At 36.7% G+C, this 18576-nt stretch overlaps 1 protein-coding gene across 4 annotated transcripts; it reads left to right on the forward strand.

Annotated features, from left to right (window-relative positions):
* The first annotated feature begins 266 nt into the window (after positions 1 to 266).
* On the forward strand, positions 267 to 16171 carry LOC112504277 (protein FAR1-RELATED SEQUENCE 3). Of its 4 annotated transcripts, none has more exons than XM_025108213.1 (7): positions 267 to 368; positions 704 to 808; positions 3646 to 6420; positions 6736 to 6825; positions 15037 to 15186; positions 15259 to 15381; positions 15792 to 16171. In XM_025108213.1, the coding sequence occupies exons 3-7, from the start codon at positions 3784 to 3786 to the stop codon at positions 15846 to 15848; spliced, it is 3057 nt and encodes a 1018-aa protein (XP_024963981.1). In that variant the 5' UTR covers positions 267 to 368; positions 704 to 808; positions 3646 to 3783; the 3' UTR covers positions 15849 to 16171. The 4 variants fall into 4 exon arrangements, with proteins under 4 accessions (XP_024963981.1, XP_024963980.1, XP_024963983.1 ...); XM_025108212.1 differs by having other exon boundaries at positions 3773 to 6420; XM_025108215.1 differs by lacking the exon at positions 704 to 808.
* The last annotated feature ends 2405 nt before the right edge of the window (positions 16172 to 18576 follow it).

Here is an 18576-nt window from a genome sequence, read left to right on the forward strand (position 1 = left end):
CACTCTGCAACCACCATCTGAAAAATTGTAATTTCAGATTTGTTGCATAAACGACACAAGGTCCCCTGGTCCCATATGAATCCCTTAGCTTTATGTTTATATACTTCAGTGCTTCGCGGGGCTGGGTCCGGACCGCTGACTCTGCCCATCAAAATTACGAGGGCATTTCCTTAAACTTTAACAGCCGTTAGATCTTAATCTAACGATCACGGCAGCGCGTCCATTAATGTCACCCCAAATCTATGTGACACCTAACTTACTCTCCCTCTCCGTCTCTGCAACCATCTCTCGCCGGTGAAACGTGAAAACGAAACCCTAACAACGTCGACGACGATCATCTCTTATCGTATATCATCCGTTGGACAAAGGTATGTATATGCATATATCTGTATATTCATGTATTTGTATGTTGGTGATATGTTCCGACTTCCATATCTTTGAAACTAATTGTATAATCTGATGAAATTTCTGTATGATTTAACGATCAATTTGATAAAAAAAAAACGGTGAAATTGGATCGAATGATATGTCTACGGAAAATTGGATGGTGAAATTGGTGAAAAGAAGTCTTACTTTTGATTTTGGATATTCAAACATAGTACACCTTTCAACTTTTTATGAACATTTTCTTTATCTAGTTGAATGTAGATATCAAATTTTCCTGTTCAGAGTAAATCATTCTTTGTCAACTTTGAAATTGTAGAGTAGCTGTTGACTAATAGGACAAAAGTCAATTTGGAGATTGGAAGTGAAATTGAACATGTGAAATGATCAAGTAAAAGTAAAAGGAGGATGAAACCAAGCTTAGGTATGTTTTTGTTTTATATACATAACCTATGAATTATGAGATAGCTTCAATCTTTGTCTGCTTGGTTCTGGACTTGTATATAATATATATATATATATACACACACACACACAGACGTACATACGCACCATATATATACATACAATGCATACCCATATCTTCATGTTTATGAGTCTTTGTAACAAAGTATCTATGCATGACGTGCCCGTATGCTTGCAACATAGTGAGTATTACCATTTAAGTAATTTTTTCTTCCCTTATTCGTGTTCTGCTTTCAATGAATCATGACAGTTATTATTTTGCAAGGATACAATGATAGAAAATCTAGATTAGGTATATTCTTTTGGTCACTTATGATGTGTTTTCCGATTGAGTTTACAATGCGAAACTTCTTCATTGATGTAGTATCAAAATTTTCTCCCTAAAATTAGATAAATTTGCATCAACTTAAATATAATTCAACCTCACAAGTCAATTTCCTGTGATTGAACTAGCATTTTTATGAGAATTTTTAATAATGGGCTGGAATTTCATTGAGAATAGATATATAATTTGGCTAACAGGCCTATAATAGTCATAAGGTGCAATGTTCTACAAAGCATTAAACATAGCTAGGCAGTCGATGGACCTTCTAGTGCTTATGTGGCTCAAGGTATGGATTAAGCAAGCGATAAGCAGTTCATTCAGATATATAAAATATGTTTATCTTAGATTATGTATAACATCTGACACTTAAAGTTTTGAATTGATACTATACTATTGTGATTCTCAATTACTTTTTCTAATACTAGTTTCATTGTTTGTTGATACAATTACTAAGAAAAGATTCAAGATCCTCTCCAATTAGAGTCCATTAACTCCCGCTAAATTTGCTGAAATGATTCATTTAATGATTAATTGCTAATGGAAGAAGTAGGCGAGACTGAATTTCAAAACGGTCAATTAAGCAGCCCTAGCTATCAAAATGCCGAGTAGATGCTAAAATTTAGGTGGTGTCCTAAACAGGGATTATTAGAACACTGGTAATTTTGGTATGGGAGGATAAGTATGTTAAGATGGATTCTGCAAATCCCTCTATTTTAATATGGTGGAATAAGTAGGTGCCATGTCATGTGGTTTGACGACCAACAGAAAACATGTGTTTTTATATATTGCAGTCTAGGTGTTAGTTCTCGTTGAGAAATAATGCCGGCTTTTAATAGGGCTGTGACTTTCATGAACTTGAATATTGAAGAATATGATGATGGAACCGTAAATTAGGTACATTTACATATGTTTATAGATTAATAACGATTGATTGTTTTCTTAAACAAGAGTCCGATCTTCACTGTTATGTTTCTTCTTACATTGATGCAAAAACTTTATTTAGCAATCCTTGTTTTATTGTTCAATGTGATTATGTGATAACGAATTTTCCTTAAAGTTAGATAATTAGGATTTAATTAAGTGGCCCATATGATCCCGAAGTAAAATTCAGACTATTTGTTCTCTGAGGGAGTATAACCCAAGTTTTCTTATGGTCACAATCATATTCCCAACTAAATTCCAGAACATCAACATATAACATTGAGTAATATTGGTGATGGTTGCAAAGACGAAATTTCACAATTTCTGATCATGACTCCTCTCAGAAAGTATTCCAATACTAAGTTCATCATATTATCTGGTATTCAAGCATATTGGATCACATAATTGCATTACAATGTAGAAAATATCAGTTGAGTTTGAAAGTTCTCTGATAAAGAACCCATGATGCAATAATCCAAAGTGCCAACTTTTGTTTCATTCATACAAGTTGAAATTTCATATTTTGCAGAAATTCCCTTTTTGAATCTATTCATTATGGTATGTAGTTTGTATTTGACCTATTAGATTTTCACAGAATTCCAATTTAGTCAATGGAATAAACATTCACTTTGCCACATCAGATCTTCTATATTACTTGGTGATCAATGATCAAAAGGCGAATGTTTAGATGATGGGAATTTTTCATGCTTTGGGATTGGACTTAAAGAATGTGTAAGAAGTGATGTCAATCAGATACATTTTGATGAGTCTTTTGGTTTCATTTAGTCAGTGTTATACAAAAGTACTTTCTGGTTTCCAGATAAAGAGCATATATGAACTTCACATTATCTATGAAAAATATGATAGGGAGAACAAATCACTTGCTTATTAGTCTGTTGGGCTAATTTGGAAAACCATTTAAAATATGTAACACTTTTTTTTGGTTAAAAACATTCTTCTAATGATTACTCCGACACTTGATAGAGAAAATGTACGTACGTCGTCTATAGAGTGATAGAAAGCAAGCATGCTTCTATTTATGGTCATAACCATATGCTGAAGCCTGAAGCAACTTTTCTACTCTGAGCAACATGAGCTTCCAATCAGGGAACAACTATCATCTTCCTTATTTCAGTTTTATATTTTGGTAGTATTTATAAATTTGATTAAGTCAAGTTTTAAACAAACATGATATTCACCAAAAAAAAGAGAAAGAAAACAACCACAAATGGTAAGAGGATATATTATGCATATTTTTCTGCTGCTGTTTGAAGTTTGTGTCATAATCTTCCTCAAGATAATATATTCGTGATGAGAAAGTACTCATGGTAAGACCTAATAACACAAATGGATCTATTTCTGTTATTGGACGGAATAAGCATGATGCACATTTGATGAACAATCAACCTATGATGTATTCGAGGTCAAGGAGGCGGCTGGGATATTGTTGTTTTTCCCTTGATTGCTGAATTATAGTCCATCTTTATGAACCTGTGCCTTTATCTCTATGGTCTCTCTCTCTCTCTGTTCATAATATGTTACCTCCTCAGGTTGTAGTCAGTTGTATATGAAAGTAAGAAACATAGAAGAGCCGTCTATGAAACTTTCAGCTCTGAAAAGATGCAGATTCATAGTGGATTATTGAACAAACGTTCATACAAGTGTGCTTTGGCACAGATGCTGGTGTGATGAGTGTGGAAGAGGAGAGCATGGGGCAACATGGTGTTGCCTTTGATAGATATGATGATTTTGATGGTGCAGCAGACCCAGCTGGAATTTCCACACCTCAAGATAAAGACAGGGAATTTGAGCCACACCTAGGTTTGGAATTTGCTTATGTAGATGCTGCCAAGACCTTCTACAATGAGTATGCTAAACGTGTCGGGTTCACAACACGTGTCAATCAAATTGCCCGACCCACATCTGATGTTGCAGTGCGTGAATATTCGTGTGCTACATCAGGAGATGGCTGCAATGCGATGCTTAGGATAGAATCTAAAGGTCAAAATAGCTGGGCCGTGACCAAATTTGTTAAAGAACATAATCACTCTATCACGAATACATGTAAGGGTCATTACCATCGACAACAACGCCATTTTTCTGGTGCTACAAAAGATGCAGCTGGAGTGATGAGCGTGGAAGAGGAGAGGATGGGGAAACATGGTGTTGCCTTTGGTCGATATGATGATCTTGATGGTGCAGCAGATCCAGCTGGAATTTCCACAGCTCAAGATAAAGATAGGGAAACTGAGCCTCACCTAGGTCTGGAATTTGCTTATGTAGATGCTGCCAAGACTTTCTATAACGAGTATGCTAAACGTGTTGGATTCACAATATGTGTCAATCAAATTACCCGACCCACCTCGGATGTTGCAGTTCGTGAATTTTCATGTGCTACATCAGGAGATGGCTGCAATGCAACACTTAGGATAGAGTCAAAAGGTCAAAATAGCTGGGTTGTAACAAAATTTGTTAAGGAACATAATCACTCTGTCACGAATACAAGTAAGGTGCATTACCATCGACAGCGACGGCATGTTTCTGGTGCTACAAAAATTGCAGTTGAAAGCTACCCAATGGTAGGAGTTGTTCCTAGCGGTGTAATGTATCTGTCAATGGATGGTAATCGTGTTCCTGCAGAAACAAACCGTGGATCTAGGAGTGCTTCTATGGAATCAAATCGTGCAGTCCAGATTTCAGATTCTATAGCTAATTCTGCTCGGCATGCTACTAGTAAAAGGTCATTGGGAAGAGATGCTCAGAATCTACTAGATTACTTAAGGAAAATGCAGGCCGAGAACCCTGGTTTTTACTATGCCATACAACTAGACGAGGATAACCGCATGTCTAATGTGTTTTGGGCCGATGCAAGGTCTAGAACTGCTTATAGTCATTTTGGTGATGCTATTACACTAGATACAATGTACAGAGTGAAACAGTATAAAGTGCCATTTGCTCCTTTCACAGGGATCAATCATCATGGTCAAACAATTTTGTTTGGTTGTGCATTGCTTCTAGATGATTCTGAGTGCACATTTACATGGCTTTTCAAGACATTTCTTGCTGCCATGGGTGATCAGGCCCCTGTCTCCATAATTACAGATCCAGAGAAATCCATACAAGCTGCAGTTGCGCAGGTTTTTCCAGGAACCCGTCACTGCATCAGCAAGTGGCATGTCTTAAGAGAAGGACCAGATAGGTTGGCGCATGTTTGTCACATGCATCCTAATTTTCAGGCCGAGCTGTATAACTGTATCAATTTGACAGAGACAATTGAGGAGTTTGAAACTGCATGGGATCTTATCCTTGATAGATATGATCTTAGGAGGAACGATTGGTTACAATTACTGTATGCTGTGCGACAACAGTGGGTCCCATCATATTTTCATGATACATTTTTTGCTGCAATTTCTTTCAATCAGGGTTCTGAGAGCTCTTTTTTTGTTGGTTATGTAAATGAACACACTACTGTGCCATTGTTCTTTAGGCAGTATGAAAGAGCTTTGGAGAACTCATTTGAGAAGGAAATAGAAGCAGATTTTGATACGATATGCACCACCCCTATATTGAGAACGCCGTCACCAATGGAGAAACAAGCAGCAAGTCTATATACAAAAACGATATTTTCGAAATTTCAAGAAGAGTTAGTTGAAACTTTTGTGTATACTGCGAATAGGATTGATGGTGATGGTGCAGTAAGCACATTTAGGGTTGCAAAATTTGAAGATGACCAGAAAGCGTATCTTGTCTCCTTGAACATTGAAGAGTTAAGAGCAAGTTGCAGTTGTCAGATGTTTGAGTATTCGGGCATTCTTTGTAGACATATTTTGACAGTTTTTACTGTAACAAACGTCCTTACATTACCGTCCCATTATATTCTGAAACGGTGGACGAGAAATGCAAAATGCAACATTGCATTAGAAGAACGTGCTGATGTAAATGGACAGGAGTCATTAGCTATTCGTTACAACCAACTATTGCGGGAAGCCATCAAGTTTTCTGAGGAAGGGGCCATTGCTCCAGATACCTTTACTGTGGCAATGGCTGCTCTTCGAGAAGGAGGGGAGAAGGTGGCTGCTGTAAAGACAAATGTTGCAAGTTTTGCACCTCCCAGTTCACAGGTCAGTGTGATTGGCTATGATAGCCGAAAGACCACTTCTTCTGCACCAGATATGACACCTTTATTGTGGCCACGCCAAGATGAAGTAACAAGACGGTTTAATCTTAATGATGCTGGTCTTCTGGCTCAATCTGTTACTGACTTAAATCTACCACGCATGGCCCCAGTCTCTCTGCGTCGTGATGATGGTCATCCGGACAATATGGTATGTTTATGTATTGTTGTATGATATTATTTTTCTTGTTTTCTTGTTTCAGGTTCTTCTTTTCCACACCATCACCTTTTACTATTTCTTTGGGGAAGCTTTTTCTTTCAGTACACTTCTCACAAGCCGGGGGGTCTTGATGGAAACAACCACTCTACTCTTTTAGGGTAGAGGCCAGGTCTGCTTACATCCCGTCCCAGACCCCACTTTTGGGTGGGATATACTAGGCTCGTTTAGTTTGGGTTGGTTTAGCATTCTTTATTTAGTATATGAGGAGTAATGTGATTATCATTGTATTCTTCCACTGCTACACAGGTGATTCTTCCTTGCCTCAAGTCAATGACATGGGTAATGGAAAATAGAACCTTGGCTCCTGCAAACAGAGTAGCTGTCATAAACCTGAAGGTATGTGTTCTGGGCTATCATTTTAAATATGCATGTCCATATTAGTTGATTGTTTCTAAAGATATGATGCATTTTAATAAAGAAATTCTAATGAACATAAATTGCAAGACAAGTGAAAACTTTATGCAGCCATATCAAATTTAAGGAATTCAGGGGAAAACTTACAAGAACTCATCATTTGACATTCGGATCTCTATGATATCAAACTTATGATAAGCCTAAGGCCTTACACTAATGGATAATTGGATCACTCAATGAAAGAATGCTCTCATTTTCTTTATCTTTGAAAATCTCATTCATGTGTGTATCAAAATGGAGAGAGAAATTTTCTTAAATAATCTTATTTCTACTTTAGGCATTTAATTCATGGAAGTCTAATTATTTGGAGCATTTGATTTTTATTACCTATATCTTGGTGACTTCCAATAAAATTAAATTCAAGTTCCAGAATTTGTTCAATAAAACCTCTCTAATTATTCTCCTTCTGCTTCTATAGTCATTTAATTAATAAAATATTGAATCTCTACAGCATCTATTTATTATGAACATAATTTATTTTCCATTGACCGCCCATTAACCATCATTTACACTCTCAATAAATTTTTGTTTGACCCTAGATATAGATAACAATATCTTAAATCTGTTTGAATTTGCTTTGACCCCAATCATGAGCCACCTAATTTTTTGGTAAAAAAATGCTAAATTATGTCATGAAAATTTGAGGAACTTTCATCTCATTACCTATTTTCCTTTTTAACTATAGGAAGGGGCATAAAGAATGCTAAAATTTCAAATTTGCATATTCCGTCGTTCAGTTGACAGTTTCATTGCATGTGTCCATTTTGCTTAGATGGCACTAGAGCATTAAAAGAATGTACTAATGAAAAGTTATTGAACTTTAGAGGTGAACTTGAAAATTGTACATGAACTTGGTACTTCATCCATGAAAATTGCAATGTTTGACTTCACACCTGGTTTAAAAAATGCTTTGATTGTTTATTAAATACTTGAAAACCCTTCAACAAGGAGAAATGAGGAATCTTGTGGACACACATTATTGTCATCTATATATAATGATGATGATGGATAAATATGACAATTTAACTTGGAATAGTTGAGAAGAGCAAGTATTGCAATTTCTATATAACATCATGTAATGGAAGTCTTACAAATACAATTGCATATAGCACAAGTTTATCACAATTTTCTATTTATTAAACAATTAAAATTTTATATTGTTTAGAGTGTAGGGGAAGGTTCAAATGAGAACCATATATGAGAACCATGAGAACTAGTATATGCATTGATGCATATACACTATCAAATATTTATTCTGTCGATGATTATATTCATTAATGTATATCTACTATGTATGCAAGTATATATGCATTCAACATATACCCGTTCTCGCGCCTCTCAAAATATTTATAGTTCTCATTTGATCTTTTCCTTTAGCGTGTATGTATTACTTACAACTCATTTTGAAATAAGTTCATTTGGAAAAATATAAAATATTAAACCCCCACCCCCACCACACTGGTCCCTTGCCCAAACCAATGCCACCACAAGCCCTACCCTGCTCTTCACCTACCTCCCCACCTCCTTGTTTCTTTGCAACTCAGCTCCTGCTTCACTCATACAAAATTGAATTAGTTAAGTAATTTTTGATGGAAATTAAACACAAATGTCTTGAATCGTATATTGCTGACTTGTTGCAATTTTTAATGAAAATCACTGTTTTTTCTGTAATATTTATCATTGGAATGGAAATTACTTGCCACCACCACCCTATCCTGAATCACTTTAATGGTAATTAATTACAAAGGCTTTGCATCTTCTCCGGTATTTTCAAACGAAATGACACGTCTCTCTTAAAAATTAGGTTTTGCTATTTGCTATTCCTGTAGAACTTCTCTGATTGTACCTTACATTTGAGATGGGAAGTTGGTATTATTAATGAAAACATCTTCACTTTTCCAAATTGTGGCAAGTGTTGGAGGTGGGATGGAAATGGAGGATGAAGAGAGAGAAGATTAGAGGCTATGTGGGACGAGCAAGGAGAGCCAGATGGGTGCGGGGAAGAAAGAGTGGTCATTTGAACACCTTTTTTTCCCTTAAACGTGATAAACATGTATACATATATATGAAGGCCTATATGTATATTTGCATATAAATACGCACAACACACATACACGTGTGTGTACAGCCTAATTATGATAACAGTTGACAAGGAGTTTCCCATATTCTCTCACAGAACAGCTCTGTAAAGATCAACATGTAATCTATAAAAACTTTTACCAAACCGAGGCAAATATTCTAACACACTCTTCCCTCTCTCTCAAAGCACCTGTAAGAAAAAGACACCTGGCAACCACTAAATAAACTGCAAAAGAAATACTATTTATTCTAACTATTTTAAATGGCATCATATCAGCACTCCTTTCTCCAAACAATCCTTGACCTCAAGGATGATAGTGAGCCCAGATATCGAATGAAAGGAAACGAGCCTGCAATTCGTGGAACTCCTCCCAAGTACTGTCATGAACATCAGAGTTAGACCACTGGACCAACACTTCTGAATTGACTCTATTCCTTCTGTTTGCCATCCTTCGGTCCAAAATCTTAAGTGGTATTGAGCTGAATTCCTCCTTCTCAGACTGGTGGCAATTACTTGCCACTGTATGATTCCCTAACTTCCTTTTGAGTAAAGACACATGAATAACATTATGGATATTTGAAGTAGCTGGTAGTTCCAACTTGTAAGCCACCTGTCTCACCCTTTCTAAATCCTTGAAGGGATCAAAATACTTTGTAGATTGCTTGTGGAATGCTCGACGGTTGACCGAATGTTGCCGATAGGTCTGAAGTTTCAAATAGACCCAATCCCTCACTGCAAAGATCCTTTCAGTTCTATGTTTGTCAGCTTGAATCTTCATCGTTTGCCGAGATTTAGCCAGATTATCCTTAAGTAACTTGATTGTACCCACTCTGGGCCTGAGTAAGGAATCCACCGTTTGGTTTGAGGAGTCTTTAGGGTGATAGTGAATGTAGTTGAGGGGCACCTGACCAAACAAGGCCTAATGCCTGGTAAGGAGCCATGCCAAGGCTAGAATGATGTGCCGTTTTGTACCGGTACTTTGCCAAGGGAATCCACTTAACCCACGAGGAAGGTGTGTCCAAGGTAAAACATCTTGGCGGTCTGACTGAGGGTGGTAAGCAGTGAGGAAAATGCTAACTCTGTTTGGTGTGCTTTAAAGAGTTCCTTCCAGAAGTTACTGAGAAAAATAGGGTCCCTATCCTAGATGATTTTTGTTGGCATCCTGTACAACTTAGGAACTCTATCCATGAAACTTTGTGCCACTATGACAGCGGCATAAGGGTGTTTGAGGGCTATGAAATGGCTGAATTTACTCGACTTATCCACTACTACTAGTATAGTAGTGGATCCTTGTGATTTAGGCAGTCCTTCAATGAAGTCCATAGAGATGACTTCCCAAAATTTGTTCGGAATCTCCAAGGGCTGAGTAAACCAAGGTAGGCAGCAGTGTCATACTTGCTCTGTTGGCACACATGGCATTCCTGAATGAAGGTTCTAACATCCGCTTGCAAGTCCTTCCAGTACACTAAATGTTTCTAGAAGTGGCATGGACTCCTGAATGCCCCCCATTGCACTAGCATGAAAGAATTCGAGTAACTCATGCCGAAATCCCTTATTATCACCTACCACCATTCTCCCTTTTCTCAACAAACTTTCATCTTCCCAAGTATATTTGCTATTGATTGAAGGGTCTTGCTTGAGCTCATCAATTAATCCTTGCAACTTTCCATCCATTCACACGCTTGCTTGTATTTTACCCTTCCATCTAGTAACATGCTGGATACGGCCAGACATGAAGAGAGAGGCAGGTTCTGGTCTCCTGGATAATGCATCTGCCACCATATTCTTAGACCCTTTTTGGAATTGAACCGTGTCTTGCAGCCCAATCAACTTGCTCAACCATTTTTGAAGAGTTGGATTACACTTCTTTTATTCCAGAAGATGTTTGAGAGCCTGATGATCAGTCTTGATAACGGAAGGTTTTTCCAGCAGATACCCTTTCCATCGATGAATAGCTGCAACAATATCTAGTAACTCTCCTTCGTATGTGGCCAGCAGAAGGTGTTTTGGTCCCAAAGCTCTGCTGAAAAAGCTATAGGATGTTTTCCTTGGGTCAGAACAGCCCCTACCCAGATCCCTTGAACATCAGTTTCAATGGTGAACCACTCTTTGAAATTTGAAAGGGTAGGATAGGAGTTTACGACATGGTCGTTTTCAGTGGCAGTAAATGCACTTTCAGCTTCTAAATTCCATCCAAAAGCTCCCTTTTTGAGCAAATCCATTAACGGTTTGGCTATCTTGCCATAATCCATTATAAATCTATGATAGTACCCTGTTAATCCCCAAAATCCCCCTTAATTCCTTGATAGTTTTAGGTGTAGACCAGCTTACCATGTCTTCAATCTTACTTGGATCTGCCTTAACTCCATCTTCACCAATTACATGGCTGAGGTAATCCACTTGTTTCTTGGCAAAGGTACATTTTGATAACTTGGCAAACAAAGAGTGAGTTTTGAGAGTCTTCAAAACCATATATAAATGTTCTAAGTGGGCTGCCCAATCCTTATTATAAATGAGGATATCTTAAAAAAAACTAACCCAAATTTTCTCAAGTAAGGTTTAAATACAGAGTTCATCAGATTTTGAGAAGTCGTCAGAGCATTCAATAAGCCGAAAGGCATTACCGTAAACTCATATAGCCCTTCGTGAGTTCGAAAAGCAGTTTTACCAATGTCGGTCTCCATTCGAATTTGGTGATAGCTGCTCCTTAAATTCAATTTGGAAAGAAAAAAAAAGCACCATGTAGCTCATCGATAAGCTCCTCCACCATAGGAATGGGGAACTGGTTCTGATTGTTAAATTGTTGAGTCGTCTATAATCGCCACAAAATTACCATTTTCCATCCTTTTTCTTCACCAAAACAGGTGAGGTGAACTCACTCCCGCTAGGTCGAATAATCCCGCTATTAAGCATCTCCTGCACCAGCTATTCAACAATGATTTCTGCAACGCCCCATACCGATAAGCTTTCAAATTTATGGGGTTACTCTATGGTAAAAGAGTAATGCTATGGTCTAATTCCCTCTTGGGTGGCAAGTGGCAACCCCTGGGGACAAGAAAAAACATCCTCGAAGAGGTTAACCAGTTTCTCTATCTCCATGGAACTGAAATCATTTTGACTCTCGAACTCTGGAAATCATTTGTGAAAATCCTTTTGGAGAATCAATTAGATACTGCTGTTCAACATCCCAGTCGGTTTCCATATCTTTACTCATTTCAGCTCCTTCATAGTTCGGTCAACCCCTTGGAGTGTCACAAAATCTCGACCCCACTTAAATTCCATGATCATCTGCTTGAAGTTGCATCTGATGTCTCCTAGGGTAGACAACCATTGCACCCCTAAAACAATTCCATATCCTTCAATTGGCATCGTGAAAAAATCACCCACGAGTTCTTCTCCTTGAATCACCCAACGTAGACTTTTAATTACGAAGTAAGTTAGAGCCATCAGCCACTATTACCTTCATGAATTGTATTAGGCTTAATTTCAATCCTAACCTCTTAGCCAAAGCAACAATTGTGGGTACTTCCACTGTCCACCAACATTGTGATGCTTTGTTTCTTCACCATCCCCACCATTTGTAGCGTTTGTAAACCAGAGGAACCAAGTAGTGCATGATTGAAATAGATACGCCCCCCCTCATCTCCCATATTCAACTCTACGACATCCTCCTCAGCCATTTGTGGACTCGCTATTTGTGGCTCTAGTAATTCGGAGCAAATCGACATGTAGAGCCTCCCATTTTTACATTTGTGGCTAGGTATATATTTCTCGTTGCTTTAAAAACACTGTCTATTTCTCCTTTTCTCATTGTATTCCTTCTTGGTAAGTTGTTTATATGGAACTGATTTGGTGGTGGTGTTTTGGTTAAAATTAGTTTGGTTTTTTGGGTTGGTTCTCTGTAAAAACGGCGGCAACATGGTTTTTCTTTGATTATACTGGCCATAGGATGAGGAATTAGTGGTACTGACGGTAAAAATTTAGGTGCCGATGAAAGGTCGGTGCAGGGGAGCTGGGATTATGAACGGTAGGTAAATGAGAATTACTCTGGATTGGGCCTGGAGCACGATGGTGGGTGTCTGGCTGTTTGGGTGGCTCTAATCCCCATAATGCATACAAGGCTCCCTCCTGAATTCTAGTAAGTTTCATGGCTTGGTTTAATGTCTGCGGATCCAACAATTGGACTGGATGCATAATTTCATTCATGAGACTACCCAAGTATAGATCCAATAACATGTCAGTTGGAACATTTCCTGATTCCTTAGGGCATTGAATTTGGAGTTGTATCACTTACAGATGCAGATTGCTTCAAGTTCCTGAGTTTGATGAAAGGCTTTGATAATACTCTTTAAACAAATTGCTCTCTCAGATCCTGAATGTAGGTTTGCCATTTCACAGTCGTGCCCACCATCTTCTTCATATAACCTTGGAGCCAATGTAATGCATTACCCTTCAAGTGAATAGCCACCAAACGAATCCACATCTCGTTTGGGGTGTCATCGATTTCAAAGAACTGGTTACACATGTAATACCAATCCTTGAAACTCTCCCCATCAAAGGCTGGAAACTCCAATTTTGTAACTCTATTCACCAAGTGATAACCCGATATAGACCATAATTATTTACCTCTTCTTCTTCGTCTCTGTAAATCCCATCCCCATCAGGTCCTTCAAGCTAGATGAAGGTTCTGGTTGCTGATCCTTTCTGTTCTTTCTTCCTTCACTTGTTGACAACAACTTCATCCCCTTTGTCAGTTCCACGATGCTACTTTGGAGCAATTTCAAGGTTTCCTCGTACCCATCCATCCTCGTGCTTAAATCTTCATGTTATTCCCCAACCTGAGCAGTGGTCACCATTTCCTTGCACACAGGTAGAAGTGAACAGCTCTGATACCACTGATAATAGTTGACAAGGAATTCCCAAATTCTCTCAGAGAACAGCTCTGTAGAGATCAAGTTCATTCAATACGTATCGATAAAAACTTTTCCCACCAAACAGAAGCTAATATTCTAACAGACTCTTCCCTCTCTCAAAGCACCTGTAAGAAAAAGGCAACACACTGAATAAACTGGAAAATAAATACTGTTTATTCTAACTATTTTAGACGACATCGTATCAAATTATAGGAGGTAGGGAACATCAAAAGACAAGTAAGGAATAAGATGCTGCTGAAAACCATTTAGTGTGTTCCTGCTAGTTTTCTATTGGCTGCTAAAACAAAAAAAGGTGCTATTTATGTTCTTCCAATGATGCCCCACTAAGAAGAGCCAATTAGACCATTAAAAAGACCTTTTGTTTAGTTCCAATAAAGTGTCTGCTTTTCATGCATCAGTTTGAAGGTGGGCAACTACATTGAAGATGAATGAGGATGATTATTTGAGAGCTGAAGGAGTAAAGCCCAACACTCAAGTTCTTACTTTATCAAAAAAAATAACTCTCAAGTTATTAAGTTAATCAGCAACCAATTTAAAAAAACTAAACAGAAACTAGTACTATTCTTTCCCATTTCCCTGGCCTAGCCTTGTGGTCCCCATCAGTTTTTAACTTTATATTAGGAGGCAAATAGCTTTTTATCATTTTATACATGTTTTGGTAAATGCTTTTCATGCATCAGTTTGAAGGTTGGCAACTACATTGAAGATGAATGAGGGTGATTATTAGAGAGCTGAAGGAGTAAAGCCCAACACTCAAGTTATTACTTTATCAAAAAAAAAAAGAGATAACTCTCAAGTTATTAAGTTAATCAGCAACCAATTTAAAAACTAAGCAGAAACTAGTACTATTCTTTCCCATTGCCCTGGCCTGCCTTGTGGTCCCCATCAGTTTCTAACTTTATATTAGGAGGCAAATAGCTTTTTGTCATTTTATACATGTTTTGATGAAGAGTCAAGATTATCTAATTTCCACCACAACAATCTACCAAACTCCTTCCTTGGAGTAGACTAAAAGTTATATGCATCGAACTCAAAGATTTAACATGAATTGCAACTTTGGCGTTTTCCTACATTAAACCAAATATCTCGTCTCTGAAATTGAAGTATTGGTATTTGTAGTTGCAAGATCATAGAAGGTCACCAGCAAGTGAATCTGAGGTTAAGTTTCAGCTTTCGACACTTACTTTAGAGCCAATGTTGAGGTCAATGGCTTACATCAATGAACAGCTCTCTGCCCCTGCTAATAGGGTGGCTGTCATTAATTTGAAGGTATGAGTATTACAAAATAAATGAAATATGTTTCTATTGATTGAAAATCTTATTGTGTGTGTTTCCATACAGCTTCAAGATACAGATACTAGTTCAGGAGAATCTGAGGTGAAGTTTCAGGTGTCTAGGGACACTTTAGGTGCCATGTTGAGATCAATGGCTTATATCCGTGAGCAGCTCTCTAACTCTAATGCGGTAAGCTTTCCGCCATGTTCATTTATATATGTATTATATATATACACTCTAGTGGATGTCAGATGTGTGATGTGTTTTTTTTATACAGTATTGAAATGGATGTTAGTAGGAGAATATATTCCTAGCCTCTCCTAGGAGAATATATTCCTAGCCTCTCCTTTCTCTTTCTCTTATATAGTATTAGGGTGTGTTTGGTGTGACATTAGATTGGGACTAGAGTACCTATTTCCTGGCAACAAAAATGGATTTTGTATCGGGAGATCATACTGCTGTCTGTCGATCTTAAGAGCCTACTTGTCAATTCTACCCTTGATTATAATTTCATTTTGGACATTTTATTTGGGACGGATGGAGTAATAAAGAAATATGATTGGGTTTGTGGGTATTATACATGAATATGTGTTTTGCAGGCTGAATCAGCATCGGAGATTCCTTCAAAGAGACCAAGAAAAGAGAGAACCAATTAATGGTTAGCTTCTTCATCTTCAAGTAATATATTGTTGGTTTCGGATGGATGGATGGATGGATGGATGTGTACAAGAAGTAAAGGTAGCAAAGATCGATTTCAGTTAATGTTAGGTTGAGATAGAGAGAAAGAAAGAAAGAAAGATAAGAAGAAGGTTGTTGGTGGGATGAGTGAATTTTCTTGATTAGTTTCCATTGCATCTGTTTGCTCTGCTCTGCTGTGATTTTATTATTATTATTATTATTTGTATATAAATATACTTTTTTGATTGTTGATAATAGTTAGTTGGTAATGAAATTGTTTCATTATTTGTCATTTTAAAAACCAATCTGTTTCATTTAATTGGTTTTTATGTATTAAATTTATAATCTAATTTTGCAATTAAATTTCATAACCAATTCTTCGGAGATTTCGGATAAAATTTTACTTCATATGAAGAAAGTAGAGAATTATTTCAATTTCATTTTATGGTTCAAGCCACAAACAATAAACTAGTGTTGTCTTGGTTTTAGACCGTCTAATTTAAAATGCAAACACTAATCCTTTTCTATATGTTACACCATTTTTATACTAAGCCTATTTTAAATATTTACTTTTTTTTATTTTGTCATATATATATATATATATATATATGGGTCGTTCAAGGGAGAACTGGTTAGTTTGTGGTAATTGTGAGATCCAATCTCAACCACAAATCAATAGATAAATTAGGAAATTTTTAATTTTGGTAATTTTTAATTAAAATTTTAATGCAAGGGTATTTTAGGTATTTTCTCTCCTCTCTTCTCTCTCCGTCCCCGTCTTCCGGCCACCGTCCTCCGGCTTTCGGCCACCATCCTCCGGTGATACCACAGTGTGATACTCAAGCACATATAAGATGCATTGTGATACCACTGTGTTACATATCCGATCGACCGCACATATGACCACAGTGTGATACCCAATCACATATATGATGCATTATGATACCACTGTGGTATCACCTGAGGACGGTGGTCGGAGGCCGGGGGACGGAGAGAGAAGAGAGGATAGAGGAGAGAGGAGAGAAAATACCTAAAATACCCTTGAATTAAAATTTTAATTAAAAATTACCAAAATTTTCTAATTTATCTATTGATTTGTGGTTGAGATTGGACCTCACGGTTACCACAAACTAATTAGTTCTCATTTAATTAAGCCCCTATCTATATATATATATATAGAGAGAGAGAGAGAGAGAGAGAGAGATTGGTTCAAATACTAACCAAAACTATTGTGCAAACTATGCTAACCAACATCAACCAATCATGTTCCATCTTTTAGTTAGGTTCAAATGTAACTCACATATTAATTGTAAGGGTATTTAGGTAATTTATCATTCTTATGTAACTCCCAAATATTTTAATTGGGAGTTACAAATCTTAAAATATCACTAATTGATCTTCATGTAATAATGACATGAAGTTTCACATGTGTTCATCTTAYTRAATTTTACATTTATTCTTCCTATAATGGTTTTGATATTGTAAATTTGAAAAAAGTCCCTTTTGTAAAGATTACGTTATAGTCCGATTAATATGGATAATCATAGAGTAAAAGGATCGACGACAATGAGAATGAAAAAGCTAAAAGCGTCTACGAATACATTCGGAATTCGAATTCCGAAAGTGAAGAAAATGATCAATAAGGGTCCCAATATGAACATACGATAGCTACGAACACGCTAATATGAACATGCCTACATTAAAGATTTGAGTTCGAGATGACAAACAATCATTCTTCACTAAGTTTTGAATTTCAGTAAATCCACATCTTGCTCTTTTTAATTATCTACATTGTGTAATAATAGTTTTAGTGTTAAAGAATAACTACGTAGGGGTTGTTCATTATGTTCATTAAAGATTTGACTTCGGGATGACAAACAATATACATTCTTTACTAAGTTTTCAATTTCAGTAAATTAACATCATTGTTGCTTTTTTTAATTATCTACTTTGTGTAATAATAGTTTTAGTTTTGTTACTGTTTTATGTCATATAGCACAAATCATATAATGCTTATATAGGGGTTGTTCATTATGTTCACTGTGCCATATTACTTGATCACACACATAGCGATTACATTTTTCATACTATGAYGCATTAAGACATTTGTGCACAGACACACATATATTAACAGATATCAAATCAGCACAAATAACACAGACGTAGACGTTGGGATTCGTTACTGTTTTATGTCATATTGCTAATGTTCATTAGGTTCACAAATCCAAACTAGTATGTATTTGTGAAGTGTTGCGTGTGTGATGTTCATTAGGTTCACAAATCCAAACTTGTATGCATTTCGCCAAAATCATCCATCGTTTTGATGAATATTATGAACCAGATTTTTCGCTAATGATATACACTATTGATCGTATAGATTGGCAGTTTCGTAGTTCATTGGAGGTTACAAAATCGTCTGAATAATATAGGTTCACGATGTGATGCGATTTTTTTACAAAATTACCCTTTGAACAGTTGTTCATAGACATCTCATTTAATACATTAATTAAATGATTATTTTTGTAGTCTCATTTAATAAGGACCGTTTGATGAGAAAATGAATGATCAAGATCGGTTAGCATAGTTTGCACAATAGTTTGGGTTAGTATTTGAACCAGCCCCTATATATATATATATATATATATATATATATATATATATGCGGGATCAAATGAAAACCGTCTAATTTTTAAAAACCGTGTAAAC

The sequence above is a fragment of the Cynara cardunculus genome, unplaced genomic scaffold (assembly GCF_001531365.2).
Source record: "Cynara cardunculus var. scolymus isolate 2C unplaced genomic scaffold, CcrdV1 Un_Scaffold_5069, whole genome shotgun sequence".
Taxonomy (NCBI): Eukaryota; Viridiplantae; Streptophyta; class Magnoliopsida; order Asterales; family Asteraceae; genus Cynara; species Cynara cardunculus.